Source organism: Diabrotica undecimpunctata, chromosome 6 (assembly GCF_040954645.1).
Source record: "Diabrotica undecimpunctata isolate CICGRU chromosome 6, icDiaUnde3, whole genome shotgun sequence".
Classification (NCBI taxonomy): Eukaryota; Metazoa; Arthropoda; class Insecta; order Coleoptera; family Chrysomelidae; genus Diabrotica; species Diabrotica undecimpunctata.
The window spans coordinates 104,034,860-104,051,100 of NC_092808.1; the positions used below are offsets into that span (position 1 = coordinate 104,034,860).

Consider the following 16,241-nt stretch of genomic DNA (forward strand, 5'->3'; position numbering starts at 1 on the left):
AATTAGCAGTCTATCTAGACAGTTTTTACCTATTAACGACAAAAAATAATGATAACACGGTTACTAAACAAATTTTCCCCAATATACTGACACTTGGAGTATTGTCCGTATTTACCTGATTTAAAAAAATACCGTAACACGTGATAAATTATTAATTTCAAAATTTCACCTTGTATTATTCATTACAGACCCTACATGATATAGTTCGTTGAAATCAGGTTGTTAAGAATCTTTTAAAAACATAAAAATATACAGGGTGTTTCATTAAAAATAAGGATTATGGACAATGCCAGACATGCGTGGATCACCCTGTACATTTAAATTTATGTTTAAAAAGCGCACATTTAAATTTAGAAGTTAACGTGTCCCAGAGTTATTTATTATTTTCTATAATAAGGACACAATCAATTTTATTCCATAAGTGGTTTCCACACTGAATATATATATATATATATATATATATATATATATATATATATATATATATATATATATATATATATATATATATTCGATGCTTGAAATCGAATTTAAGGACAGTAGTTCTATCGCTTTGTTTATTTGTTTATAAAAACATTTTTCATTATATATACTTCTATTATAACATCTTTTAATCTATTAATCTAATGTATCTCATAAGATCTAATATTTATAAGCTATATGAGCACTAAAAGTAGATTATATAATTTGGTTTTGTTTTCAGGTCATATTAGCTCAATATCGTAGACCAATGAAACAGTCAACAATTGCATATTTAACAGTTTTATTAATTACTGGTTCATCTGGTCTACAATTAGTAAAAGAATGGAACTTTCTGACGTATGATTTTCCGCCACAATTAACCGCTCACAATTTCAAACCAGAAAATACAGTGCCGACTGGTATTGAGATAACTAACGACAGAATATTTATCTCCATTCCGAGGTTAAGATCTGGAGTTCCTGCTACATTAACTTCCATTCCCATCAATAATCCAAAAGACATAAGTCCAATTCTTCAAGCCTACCCTGATTGGTCACTACATGGTGCTGGGAGTGGAAACTATAACTGTTCTGGACTTATATCGGTCTACAGGACTAGGACAGATTCCTGTAATAGACTTTGGGTAAGTTTATTTTTTCCTTACGTTTAGTAATATACTGTAGCATAACAATAGGTAACATACTTAATTAGTATCGAGGTAATGGTGTGACAAATTTTAGAGGATCTCAGTCTTCTCAAGACTCCAGCTCTATAGTGTTATCCTGTGTATACCTTTGTATTCTTGCTTCTACTTTTGTATACTCCTGTGTATCCTATATATATATATTCTTCTTCTTCTTGTGCCACTCGTAGCGGAGATTGGAAATCATCATGGCCACTGCGACTTTGTTAGCAGCGCGCCTAAAAAGTTCAATCGAACTCTCTCTCTCTCTCTCTCTCTCTCTCTCTCTCTCTCTCTCTCTATATATATATATATATATATATATATATATATACATTTATATATACAGATTGAACCAATTAAAAACGGAACATACAATTTAATATATGTCTGTTTGAACTGCATTTGAAATAGTGGACCAATATAAAACTTGGACAAAAATAAATCCATACCCGGTGATAGACATTGTATAAAATATCGTTCAACTATCTGCCTCCTTTAAAGTAAAGAGGAGCTTGACTAATAGTCGGAGAGATAGAGCCGAAATTTTGAACTGATCAGTAATATGACATTTCTCTATTGGAATATATTCATTGTAACTGGGTTAAGACTTTGCCTTACAGGCGGACGCCCCTCGTGGTACAGGGGGTGGCTATACAGGGATGAAGTTGTCATTTTTTTTCGGAAAAATTAATGATCGATAATATGGCTGAACATTTGCCCAGAGTAAGATCTTGGTATAACTAGACGAAATCCCAAAGGGCGGACGCGAGAGTGGATATATAAGGGGTGGCGGACAGGGGTGAGGTTGCAATTTTTTGGGGAAAAATTAACGATAAGTAATATGTCCGCCATTTTTATGGCTCATTATTTAGCCCCTAAAAACTCTAAATATAAAAGGGCGGACAGCTGGGTTGGTACAGAGAGCCATAAAACGGGGTCAAATGTACCACTTGCCTGCGCATTTTAGGTCTCGGTAACAATTTTCAAACTGATTTTATTATGATATTTTTATACCGATTGATTTGAAAATTTGTATGCTCACTTCTGAGCTTTATATAGTAATATATTAGTAATATATAGTAATATTCAGAATAGTAACTTTGTATGTTACTATTCTGAAAAGCGTCAAGTAGAGTTTTCCTCAAAATTTCCGTAAATGAAAATTTTCGTAATTTTTTGAGGTAAAATCTAATTTGTAGAATCCTTTCGATTTTCTGTCAGTTATACCATGATTTTTTTCCAAAAATGTTCAAACGATTTTTCCGATAAGAAAAAAAAATTTAGAAAAACTTTAAAAATTTCGTCATTTTTCTCACTCTCATTGATGTCATCACATTCATCATCTTCGTCAATTTCACTTTCAATAATATCACATTCATTATCTGCTTCATTTTCAATCACTACTTCTCGAACTGATTCTGGCATCTGAGGTCCACTAAATCATTTGAATTTATATGTTTCATCTTCAAACTCCTAACCATGTTCTTCAACAATCAATTCTGTTGGTACTTTTTTATGAGCATTTGTCCAAATATTTGAAATATAATGAGCTCGCAGTAGATGTTGGTGTAATTCATCTTGACATGGTGGTAAGCTTGAAGCATCGAAATTTTTTAGTTTTTTTTAAGGCTCGTTCACATCATGCAACTTATACTGCCGGTTAAATAGTGAAACTCTGACATCGTTTACTTTTCTTTTTGGAATTGTTCTCGTCAGTCCTGTTCCATATAAGTGACATATGAAAGTTTCTAAGGTTTAAAAAACTTCATTACAATCGAAGTCAGTTTCACCAAGTTGAATAAAAGCATCTTGATACTTATTACATTTAGCGCATGCGTCTAGAATTACTGATCTAAATGAACGCGCATCATTATTATTTTAATATTTTAAAATATTAATGATGCAAAATTAATGTCCAAACAGAATTTGTAAAATTATAATTAACTAATGAAAAAAAATTCAATCAATTTGAAAGTTAAAAAAAATATTGAAAAATCTACAAAGTAAATTTCAAAACTTAAAAAATTGATAATTCCACTATTAAATTGATTTTTATTAATAGTTATTTGTAAAATGTTAAAGGAATTCTACAAATTGAATTTTACCTATTGATAAATAGAAATAATATATTTTGTAATTGATTATTAATGTAATAATCTAATAATAAATCAAATTTTTCTTATATCTGAACAATCATTATTTATGCAATATAAATTTAAAAACCTTTTTATTGCAATAAAAAATAAGTAAAATTACTATTTGTTATACCAAAAATATTTAATAGTTAACATTATAAAATTACTTTAATTTAATAAAATATCAAATATCAAACATTTATTCAATTAAAAATTAATTCGTAAAATATTTATATTTAAGAAAAAAATGTGATTTGTAAAGTAAATATGACTTTAGTTTGAAATAAAAAACATTATCATAATATCATTTTAAAACTACAAAATATTCTATAAAAGATTCAGACGATGACGTAGAGTTTTATCAAATGTTTTAGAAAAGTTTTTCTAAATTTTTTTTTATCAGAATAATCGTTTGAATATTTTTGGAAAACAAATCATGGTATAACTTACAGAAAATCGAAAGGATTCTACAAATTAGATTTTACCTCAAAAAATTACGAAAATTTTCATTTACGGAAATTTTTTTGGAAAATTTTGAGGAAAACTCTACTTGACGCTTCTCAGAATAGTAAGAGAAGTGAGCATACAAATTTTCAAATCAATCGGTATAAAAATATCATAATAAAATCAGTTTGAAAATTGTTACCGAGACCTAAAATGCGCAGGCAAGTGGTACATTTGACCCCGTTTTGTGGCTCTCTGTACTAACCCAGCTGTCCGCCCTTTTATATTTAGAGTTTTTAGGAGCTAAATAATGAGCCATGAAAATGGAGGACATATTACTTATCGTTAATTTTTCCCCAAAAAATTGCAACCTCACCCCTGTCCGCCACCCCTTATATATTCACTCTCGCGTCCGCCCTTTGGGATTTCGTCTAGTTATACCAAGATCTTACTCTGGGCAAATTTTCAGCCATATTATCGATCGTTAATTTTTCCGAAAAAAATTACAACTTCATCCCTGTATAGCCACCCCCTGTACCAAGAGGGGCGTCCGCCTGTAAGGCAAAGTCTTAACCCAGTTACAATGAATATATTCCAATAGAGAAATGTCATATTACTGATCAGTTCAAAATTTCGGCTCTATCTCTTGGACTATAAGGAAGCGATAAGTGGTTTGACAGCATAATAACTGCTTGTTTAGTCTAGTTTTCACAGTGATTCTAGGCAACCTATTTGGGTGGAGTTTTGACTTGTTCTTGAATGAGTTCCGAATCCAGTAGCCCGCTGAAGTATTGGATTTTTATAATATAATTATTTGACAACCTTTTGTTGGCCTACCACCTAGAGCGGAGTTGAGCCGAAATCATTGATTTCGTATGTTCCGTTTTAAATTCGTTCAATCTGTATATATATATATATATATATATATATATATATATTATACATACATATATATATATATATATATATATATATATATATTTATATCATCATCATCAGTGGTGCTACAGCTCTAGTTGAGCCTTGACCTTCCCCAGTCTATTTCGCCAGTCGTTTCTGTTCATCGCCAACCGTTGCCAATTTGCCGCGCCGATTTTCCTTGCGTCCTCGTCCACACCGTCCCTCCATCTCAGTCGTGGTCTGCCTCTACTCCTATTTCCCACTGGGACCGATAATAGAGTTCGTCTGGGTGGGTAATTTTCATTTGCTCTTGACACATCTAAGCCCATCTAAGCCTACCTATTTTTATGAAGGATATTGCATCTCTACCATTTACTATTTTTTTATACTTCTCTATATATATTTATATATATATATATATATATATATATATATATATATATATATATATATATATATATATATATATATCTTTTTTCAGTTAGAAACACCGATCTTCTGAGTGTCTTGTGTGGCCTTGTATATTCACATTAGTCTAGATCTGTCCTATGTTGTGTGGTTGCCATTATTAGTAAATTATTTGATTCGTACCACTTAACTAGTATGGTGAAAAAAAAGTTTAAGATATGACGGAATCAAATTAGACTTTTGAATTCTTTGTGTAAATAAAACAAACAATAAAGGTATAAAAGTAAAAAGGTAGTAAATTGCTAATAGTACAGCTATAAAAATTAGCATATAGTACTATGGATGTTTTTGGAACAAAATATACAGGATCAATAAAAAACTAGGTTAATGTTGATAATCTTAAAACAAATAGAAAAACACATTATCGTGTCGAAAATAGAACATTCTCATTTAAAATTGTTCAAATATCTTCAAAAATTTAAATCAGAATAAATAATAAATCAACAAACCAGTTGCTGATCCTTACATCTATTATGACTATTTGTTTTGACACAATGATTTTTACAAGGTTTAGGTTATCATGTGGGATATAGCCAACTCGACGAATAACTTCTATTTATTCTCTGGAAATATTCACCATTTGAACACGCCAAATTAAATGGTCATGTATTAGCTCTTTTCCAAAAGCGACGGTGAATTTTTGCCGTGTCAAATCGGATTCTGGATGGGCACTGAACCAAATAGCCTGTGGCCATCTTCTAGTACACCTTCCTACTTTATAATTAGCACTAGTTTGATACAGTACATCCACTTCCACTTTATTAACATTGTAAAAATGTATCATATTTGACAATATTCTTTCTGTTTGCAAAAGTTTGTCATTGTGATGGAAACAGGAAATGAGACAAATTGATATATTTTTTGTGGTACGTAAGACAGCAAGGTTTTGTCTTTAGTAAAACCATCTTTTACTTTTTTTTCTTGCTCTTTCTAAGCAATTCTGCTTGTTTTCCTCCATTTTGCTTATGTGGTTATTCCATTATTTTTAAATTTTTTGTGTCTATTCATTTATACACTGTACGTTACATTTTCTTATAAAATCTTCATTTCTCTTTCGATCTCTCAGCGTATTTTCTGTAATCCTTCTCAGTACATAATATCTCTGCCATTTTTAGTTTAGCCTTTGCGTTGTAGCTGTATCGGGCCTTGTTTTTAAGGCATATGTTATTATTGGTCCTATACTGGGTTTATATGGGTTTATTTTTAAACATTATACATCGGAGAATACACAATAAACTTGAGCAGGACATAAGTGACACACAATTTGGATTTAGAAATGCACTGGGAACGAGGGAAGCCCTGTTCGCCGTGAATGTACTTGAACAAAGGTGCATGGATGTTAATCAGTTAGTAGGTATGTGTTTCTTGAATTACAACAAAGCCTTCGATAAGGTCAGACATAACCGTCGTATCGAATTACTTGAAAAGAAAAACTTAGATATGAGAGATATGAGAGACATCAGGATCATTAACGCTATCTATTATAATTAGATCGCTGTGCTAAAAGAGAACAACGTATTTTTAAATGAAATACAGATTGAGAGGGGCGTCAGGCAGGGCTGTGTTCTGTCTTCTACTTTGTTCAATTTGTATTCAGAGGAAATAATCCAGGAAGCACTAGAAAAACTAACTATGGGAATAAAAGTAAATCGCCCACCAATCAATATTATACGGTTTGCCGACGACACTATTGGTTGACAGAGTGGTAGAAGTCAGTGAAGAAAACGGACTGTCCCTAAACACAAAAAAGACACAATTTATGGTAATTACAAAAGCCCAACAGCGCCAAGAAAACATAACAATACATGGAGAACAAATTAAAAAAGTTGAAAAATATAAATATCTGCGTACAATAATTAACGAAAAGAATGAGTACAGAGAAGAGATTAAGGCAAGAATAGGACAGGCAAGATATTTCTTTAACAAACTGAAATAAGTACTCTGCAGCAGGGACACTTCATATTTCTTTAAATATAAGACTTCTGAGATGCTACGTGTTCTCCGTATTATTTTATAGGTTGGAAGCTTGGACATTAAAGAAAGATGTTTCGGGCAGATTAGAAGTCTTCGAGTTATGGGCCTACAAAAGGATATTAAGAATAAGTTGGGTGGATAGAGTCACGAATGTGAAGGTGTTGAGAAGAATGGGAAAAGATAAAGAGGTTTTAAATACAATTAAAGTCAAAACACTGCAATATCTGGGATATGTCATGATGGGTAAGCGTTATAACTTGCTGCAATTATTAATACAAGGAAGAATACAGGGTAGAAGGAGTCGCGGAAGAAGATGCATCTCCTGGTTAAACAATTTGAGAGCTTGGTTTAACTGCACTTCTGCTGACCTCTTTAGAGCAGCGGTATCGAAAGTGCGAATTGCCATGATGGTTGCTAACCTTCTTAGAGGAGATGGCACATGAAGAAAAAGACTGGGTTTATAAATTCTTAAATTTATCTTAGCGTTAATGTGTCTATTTCACCATATAGTAATATTAAGACATCCTGCCAGTCTATTTGTATATTTGTTATTTTGGTAGATGTTTTCGATAGTTTTTATAATATTTAGTGGAACTTCTCTAATATACAAAAACTATTAGTAAAACCAAAGAGTGAAAAACAAACCTCGCCTTGATAGTACCTACGTAGATAAGTTTACGTTACTGTAGCTAGTTGACCAGTCTTAGCGAGGAAAACCAGTTATCCTAGTTACATCGTGGTTAGAAGTCACTATTGGAGTAACTAACGAAAGAACATTGTGAGTTGGTATGAATAACTTATGATTCGGTATTCTGTTTTCTTTTTCAGTATACACAAAAGCGTTCAATAAATAATGGGTGCGGACATCACAAAGGCACATTATTTTGACTTATATTTTGACATATATTTCTGGCTTACTTTCACTTTTGCGGAAACTTAAACAAACCCTTTCCTTAACTGCGTGAATGAGGTTAACTTTGTATGAACATTTATAGAGAAATAAAATAAATTCACCATAAACTTTAAACCAAGAACAGAGCAAAAAATAGCCAAAAATCCAACAAGCTAAGAGCCACAAGTAAACAAACCAGAAACGTCACAAATTGTACTTAAAATCTGAAAACGTTCCCAGGCGCCTTTTTGGTACCTATGTCTTATCTCGACAGGTATTAATGACGCACGGTTAAAGAACCATGGACTCAACTCTAAGCGATGTCGTAGGGAAATAGCTTTCAGGCGAGGTTACTGCATCCTCCTGCCTTTCTGAAAATTAAATAAACACTGTTTGATTACGGTCAAAATTGACCCCGCCATATAAATTAAGAGTTAAGCTCAGTTTCCTATTTCCACATTAATTCCTAAATTATTACGTTATTCTGTCTCTTCTCTGTTTTTTTTTTGTACAATTTCCTTTCATCCCTTTTGAAACATTTTATTTTATAATCTCTACGCTGTTTGAGTATTTAGAAGAGATTGGAATATATGATTGGGATCTGAGACTTTTACATTGGAATCAAAAAGCTTTTATTCTGCTAGATGGCAAAGAAAGAGAAAAAATTTTTATTGAAAGATATTTTAGGCAGGCTTGTGTGTTATCCCCCACTTTTTTTAACGTATACTCGGAAATAATATTTAACGAACCATTAGAAGGAAAATATGATGTTTAAATTCGGGGAGAAACTATCAACATTATATTAGATCTGCAGATGACACAGCGATCATGGCTGAAAGTATCGAAGATCTTTAATTCCTTATATATCCATTTACTAGGGAATGCTCCAGTAACGGACTTGGTATAAATACATCAAAGAAAAAGTTATTTAGTAGTAAATAAGGCGATGGCCCTATTCAACTCATTTTCAACAGTGAACCGATTCCAAAAGTTGACCATTTTAAATACCTAGGATATTGGATAAACCGGACACTAAATTCTGATTATCTAAATTAGTCTCTAAAAGAATAGGTTAAGGCGAAAGTGACTTCACGAAGTTGATAAAAAAGAGAAAACTTAAATATCTTTTACATATAATGACAGGTAGCAGATACTGGATACTGCAGTTATTACTTAAGCAGAAAAATAAAAATTAGCAGATAAATTGTTACATTCTGCTTAAGATCGAAAAAAATATGAGAAAATAGTCATGGAAGCTACCCACACCTAATTTAGCACGGTACTCAAAGAAGCATATATATGTCAAGAACCCTAATTTTTGTGTCAACATTGGTAATCCGATCACTAAAGTTTTTAATTGTGTCAGCGGATTAAGAAATGGAGACCTCATATACCTATTTCTATTTAACATTATTTTAGAATAGGTCATTAATAACGTCCAATAATAAAGACACAAGGAGGAATTCCATTGGATGGCAGAGAGTACACAATATTAGCTTAAGCTGACGAAATAAACATTATTGAGGCAAAATAGAACGTATTTAAATAGTGTATCATCAGTTAAAATCTTTACCAGGCAAAGTTTTCAACATAAACAAGACCAAATTCATGGAAGTGGCACGCAGAAACCAGGATAACTCTGATACCAATTCAATAGAGGTGGATGGGGACAACCTGGGGATAGTAAAGAACTTTAAGAGAATAGTATTTTAAGTTAAAAAGGAAATTAACAGCAAGACATAAGGATGGGGAGCTTTAAATAAAATTTTGGTATCAAAATTACTGTCAAAATATCTAAAATAAAGAGTCTCTTATACGACCAGTAGTATTGTACGGATGCGAGGGATGGTGAGTAATACTAAAAGGGTAGCAATGACATATTACCTTTAAAAACAAAATATTAAGAAACATACTGAGTCCAAGCAAGAGGCTGAAGGTATTTACAAGATTCGTTTAAACGTAGAAATTAGAAACTTCTCTAAACATAGACTAATGAGATCCCGGTGACTTGCATGAATGAGTCATGTCCTGATAGGGAGTAATGGCAGAGCTACAAGAAATATAACTGTATCGACGCCAATAAGAAAGCATCCACCGGATAGTCCAGAACAAAAACTGATTGACAAAATGATCTCCAGCAGCCCAAATGGTGTAGAAATATGGAAAATGTTAATAAATAATGTAGCATAAAAGTATGGTTGGTATGCGAATCATGTTTCTGTCTGGGGATACACGATCGTCGGAAAAGGGTAGGAAAATAACGTGGTGACAGAAGTGACCCATAATTTGATAGAGAACGGCATGTTCACCACACCGTGGGACTTATGGTATAAGGTGCTATTACTTACGGCAGCAGATCATCCGTTATTTTTACAAAAGACAATATAATAGCCTTACGCTCTCGTCAGGAAATAATAAAGCTTCATCTCATTTCATATCTAAACATCATCAAAAACCAAATTTTTAAGCAAGACAATGCTAGACCGCATGTTGCCAGAGAATCGTTATCCTTCATGGATCAATATCATGTCGACCAAGTTGATTTACAAGAACAAGTTTTGAAGAACATTTAATCATTTTACTAGTAAGGGACGTTAAACATGTCACAAAATTATTATAATATAAATGTATGTGTAGGTGTTTACATTTTTTTGTTACCATACCTACAATACCTGTGATTGTGTTGTAAGCCATTAAAAGAAAAATAACATTTGGGTTGAGAGAAATCAAACAAAACAGATATCCAATAAAAATGGGACTAAGCAGGTCACATTGCAAAAATAAAAGTCGAAAGACCGAATAGAAAAATTAAGTTTAATAAGATTATAATACAGGCAAAATAGAATAAGACTAATCACGAGAAGTCACGATGACCAAAAAAATGTAGCGAGCAGAATGTAGTTGCGACCAGCAAACAGCTTAGACAGGAGTGGAAAGAGTAACGAGAGAGCTATGTTCAATTTTGGACCAAAAATCTAAAGGAGACAAAGATCACTGGTGAATAATGTTTTTATTTCTGAGCCTTCAGAAGTATTGTGGACTGTATTCCTTGTATAAAAAATATTTATTCTGACTTTAACACCTTTATTATAATAATTTTATATAAACTTAAAATTAACAAAACCAAAAAAAGAATGTCTTATTTTTCCTTGACAGCTACGCGCCGTCGTTGTCGCTAGTGTTCGATCCATGCGCCCTGTGGTCCGTGCAGGGACGGCTCTTGCACTGTTGACTGCTGAACATGCCGCCCCCCCTTGAAAGGCTTAAGTGATGCCTTTCAAACAACGCTTCTTGTAAACCATAACCATTATTGTTCATCCATTGGCAGGACGGCTAACTTTACACAAGGCCTTTTGAATTCACCTTTAGAAGTACGCACAGTCACAACCCGCACAACATTATCTGTCCCAGCATGTAGTTGCAATATTCTACCCAATTCCCATTTAGTAGGAGGAAGACCATCCTCTTGAATAATAACCAATGATCCAATTTTCACGTTGTCAGCTGCTGTTCTCCATTTGGTTCGCTGCTGAAGTGAAGAGAGGTACTCACGTGACCAGCGTACCCAAAAACTCTGAATTATCTGAGTCAGGTGATGATACCGTTTCAACTTATTCGGATTTATTTCAGTTAGCTCTTCTTGTGGCAGTGCTACAAGTGGTGCTCCAATTAGAAAATGTCCAGGGGTGAGTACACCAAGGTCTTCTGGACTTTCCGACAGAGGTAATAAAGGACGGGAATTTAGGAGAGACTCAATTTGCGTCAACAAAGTATACATTTCGTCATATGTAAATTTATTATTACACATTACCCTTCGTATATGAAACTTTACCGATTTTACAGTTGATTCCCAGATGCCACCAAAATGTGGTGAGTGAGCTGGAATAAAATGCCAATGAATCTTATGTTCCGAAAAATAATCTAAAAAATTTGATTTTACCGTTGCATCATTCATAAATGAATATAACTCCTGCAAATGATTATTTGCCCCAACGAAGTTAGTTCCATTATCAGAATACATATTTTTACATAGACCTCTTCTAGCAATGAAACGTTTAAATGAATTTAAGAATGAATTAGTACTTAAATCATATACAAGTTCAATATGTGTCGCCCTTGTTGTAAAACATGTAAAAATACATATATAGCATTTAACTACTTTACAATTCCGTAAATAGCTTGTTTTCAATTCAAAGGGACCCCCATAATCTACACCACAATTATAAAATGGCCTTGTAGGCAGAAGTCTAGATTTAGGTAAATCTCCCATAAGAGGTACAAGCAATGTAGGTTTGACACGAAAGCAAGTAACACATTTATGCAGAATGTGTCTAACCGTGCTACGTCCAGATAATAACCAAAATTTTAAACGAATTATTGATAGCAATGCTTGTGGACCTGCATGCAAGTATTTATGATGATACGATATCACTATAAGTTTAGTTAATACATGACCGTTCGGGAGTATGATTGGATGCTTCTGGTCAAAAGACAATTCTGACTTTTGAAGACGTCCACCAACTCGTAATAGTCCTGTATCATCAAGAAAAGGATTTAATGATAAGATTTTACTCGATTTATGTATTGGTTTTGATTTTTTTATTGTTTGTATTTCCTGATGAAATACTTCATTTTGTGCCATATATACCAAACAGAAAAAACTTCTTTCTTTTTCATCTACAGTAAAAGGACCCGTTGTCTTATTATTAGATGATTTACAATTGGTGACAAACCGAAGTATATATGCCAAAACACGCTGCAATTTAGCTAAGCTGGAAAATCGGTTCCAAATTTCAGCAAATTGCACAGTTGATATAAATGTTTGAATTACCTTCTGGTCAGGTATGATAGAAATGTGTGAATTTGACAAAGCCTTAGTAGGCCAAGACAATTTATGAGAAGCTAACCATGGTGGCCCATTCCACCACAATTTTGAAGTGTTTAATAACTTTGGTTCATATCCGCGCGTAATTATGTCGGCTGGGTTATCATGCGAGTCAACATGATGCCAGCTATATCCATTAGAAAGCCTTTGTATTTCCGACACCCTATTTCCAACGAAGGTTTTCCATTGTGACGGTTCACCCAAAATCCAATGAAGAGTTATCATTGAATCAGACCAAAAATGTACCTCATCAAAGCTAACACCTATTGTTGCGATAACCGCCGATGCCAATTTGGCAGCCAATAAAGCACCACACAATTCCAATCTAGGCAAAGATATTGTTTTTAAGGGTGCTACCCTTGATTTCGCACATAATAAATGAACTAAGCAAGAACCACCTTGATCCAGTGACCGAATGTAGAGTGCTGCTCCTTAAGCAGACTCTGAAGCGTCACTGAAACAATGTAATTGTCTATTAATTGGATTAGAACACAAAACTTGCCTGCTAATGTGAGTTTTCTCCAAATCTGCAATTGATTCCCTAAACTGGTTCCAAGCTGTGTGTAAATCTAAAGGTAAAGACTCATCCCAATTTAATTTTAATTGCCATAGTGATTGCATTATTAATTTAGCTTTAATTATAACTGGCCCTACTAGTCCAAGAGGATCAAATATCTGTGAAACTAAAGACAGAACTGTTCTTTTGCTAACCTTTGTGTAATTAGAAAAATTGATTTTATATTGAAGCGAATCTATCTTTGAGTTCCAATAAAGCCCTAATGTTTTTGTTGTAACATCATCTGCAAGATAATGTTCAATGTCTCCCTTTATTTGAATATCCTCATCAAAAATTTCAGGTTTGTTTGATACCCATTTTCTAAGTGAAAATCCTGCTGTGCACAAAATATTATTTAATTCATCCTTTAATGATTTTACTTCTTCAATTGAACTCCCTCCTGTAAGCAAATCATCAACATAAAAATCCTTTAAAATCACCTGGGAAGCTAGAGGCAGGTTCAATTGATTCTCATGAGCTAATTGTTGTAAGCTTCTTATAGCCAAAAATGCTGCTGGAGCGGTCCCATATGTTAGCGTTTTCAGCTTGTATGTCTCAATTGGTTGCTCATCCGAAAACCTCCATAATATTTGTTGTAGTTTTTGCTGAGTTTTGCAAACAAAAACCTGTCGATACATCTTTTCGATGTCTGAAGCTATAACTACATTATGTTTTCGAAAACGAAGAAGAATGCACATTAAATCATCTTGTAATTTTGGTCCGACCATTAGAACATCATTTAATGACAAACCACTGTCAGTTCTAGCTGATCCATCAAACACTACCCTTAATTTTGTAGTTAAAGACGTTTCTTTTAAAACTCCATGATGTGGAAGATAGTAGTTGGGTGTTTCTGAATTGAAGTCAGTTTTATCTTCAACCTTTGACATGTGACCCAACTGGATATATTCCTGCATAAACTCATGGTATTTAATTTTCATTTCCAAATTTTTATTTAATTTATTTTCCAATAATTCAAATCTTTTTAGTGCATTACTATAAGAATCTCCTAAGTCAGAAATGTTTGACCTTGTTGGTAATTTAACAACAAAATGACCGTTTTCATTTTTAATCGTGCTAGCTTCAAACAACTCTTGACAATAAATGTCCTCCTTGGACATAACCTTTTTTGCACCAAATTCTTCTATTAACCAAAATTTTTCAATTTGGTTTTCCAAAACATTAGACGAAAAATTACATACCACTGAATTGTTGCTAACCTTAATTGATTGACTAACTGGCCCTGAAATAACCCATCCCAACTTAGTTTTTTGGAGAATTGGTTGATCTTTGCCAAGTTTTATCTGACCCACACATAATAATTGCCAAAAAACTGATGCTCCCAGTAATACATCAATTTGTTTTGAAACCCCAAATGTTTCATCTGCAAGTACAATGTTTTTAGAAATATTTATAAAATCCAAGTTTAAATCCGAAGTTGGTAAATTGTCAGAAATTTTATCAATTACCAATAAAAATGCATTTGTTTGATAATTGCTAAACTTTGATAAAAGTGTCCCATTTAATGCCTGAGAAATGTTTGTTATACCTTGACCTAAACCTTTAACCGGAATGTGTACCTTATCTGCCCGTAATTGTAATTTTTCAAAAAATGAACGTGATATAAAATTTGACTGTGAACCTGAGTCCAATAAAACTCTACATTCATGCAAAATTCCATATTTGTCTTGCATATATACTAAGGCCGTTGAAAGTAAAATATCAGTTTTTAATCTGTATGATATACCTTGCTTAGAATGATTTAAAAATTTAATTGAATCCTGACCTATATCACCCGAATGTGATTCTAAAAAACATGTCTGACCTATATCACCCGAATGTGATTCCAAAAAACCTGTCTGACCCAAAAAGTTTAATTGAGATGTACCTTCCATTGAATTATTATAGAATGCACCTTGTCCCTGAATATGTACTTCCTTTCCCTGATTAGATATGCCATTTCCCTGTGTGTGTGTTTCTTTCTGGGTAGATATACCACAAATTTGTGATTCAACCTTTGATCCGTTGAGTTGAGTTGCATTTGTTTGTAAATGAGAATTGTTTTTAAATTTACCATCCATATGTAAAAGAGTATTGTGTCGTTTTCCACAAAGTTTACAACCTCCCCATGTACAATGTTGTACTAAGTGTCCATCCTTTAGACAGTTCCAACATGCTTTTGATTTTGTTACCTCTTGTCTTCTAGCTGACACTGATAAATTATGAAATTTTTTACATGAATAAAAATAGTGCGGTAAATTACAAAGTGCACATTGGTTGGACGTTGCAATGAATGACTTTGATAATGTCATTTTTTGCACCCTTTTTTTTGTTTCCTTTGATATTTGCTCTATATCTTGTTTATCCCTTTCTGAATTTTGTAAGTGTTGTACTTTATGATCTATAAATGCTAAGAATTCCTGTATCGTAGAAAATTCGTTAACTGGACCCTTTTCTTGCCATTCCTTATTTGTGTAATAATCAAGCTTTTTCTCTATGGTACAAAGTAAAAGAACATCCCAATGTTCAACTGGATAACCTAACATACCTAGTGACTTTAAATTTCTTTTTATACAACCTGACAATTTCTTTAATTCTAAACTATTTACCTGAGTTATTTTTGGATATTCATATATAGCTTCAATATGACCACGTGCAATAAGTTTTTTCTTTTCATATGTTTCAGATAAAAGTTGCCATGCAATAGTAAAATTTTTGCTAGTAGTTTTTAGCTGCTCCAGTTCATCCTGGGCATCCCCTATCAAAGCCCTTTTTAAATAGTGAAGCTTGTCAACATCATTTAAATCAGAATTTTCTATGACCATACTAGTAAAACTATC

The 16,241-nt window shown here is 33.0% G+C and overlaps 1 protein-coding gene across 2 annotated transcripts in view; it reads left to right on the forward strand.

Moving 5' to 3' along the window:
• The window catches only part of LOC140443681 (dopaminechrome tautomerase-like), a 100,359-nt gene that overhangs the window by 59,891 nt on the left and 24,227 nt on the right, over window positions 1-16,241 (forward strand). For both annotated transcript variants that reach the window (XM_072535056.1, XM_072535057.1), the window contains exon 2: window positions 704-1,105. In XM_072535056.1, coding sequence (XP_072391157.1) covers window positions 731-1,105 — 375 coding nt within the window. In that variant the 5' untranslated portion in view covers window positions 704-730. The remainder of the gene's footprint in view (window positions 1-703; window positions 1,106-16,241) is intronic.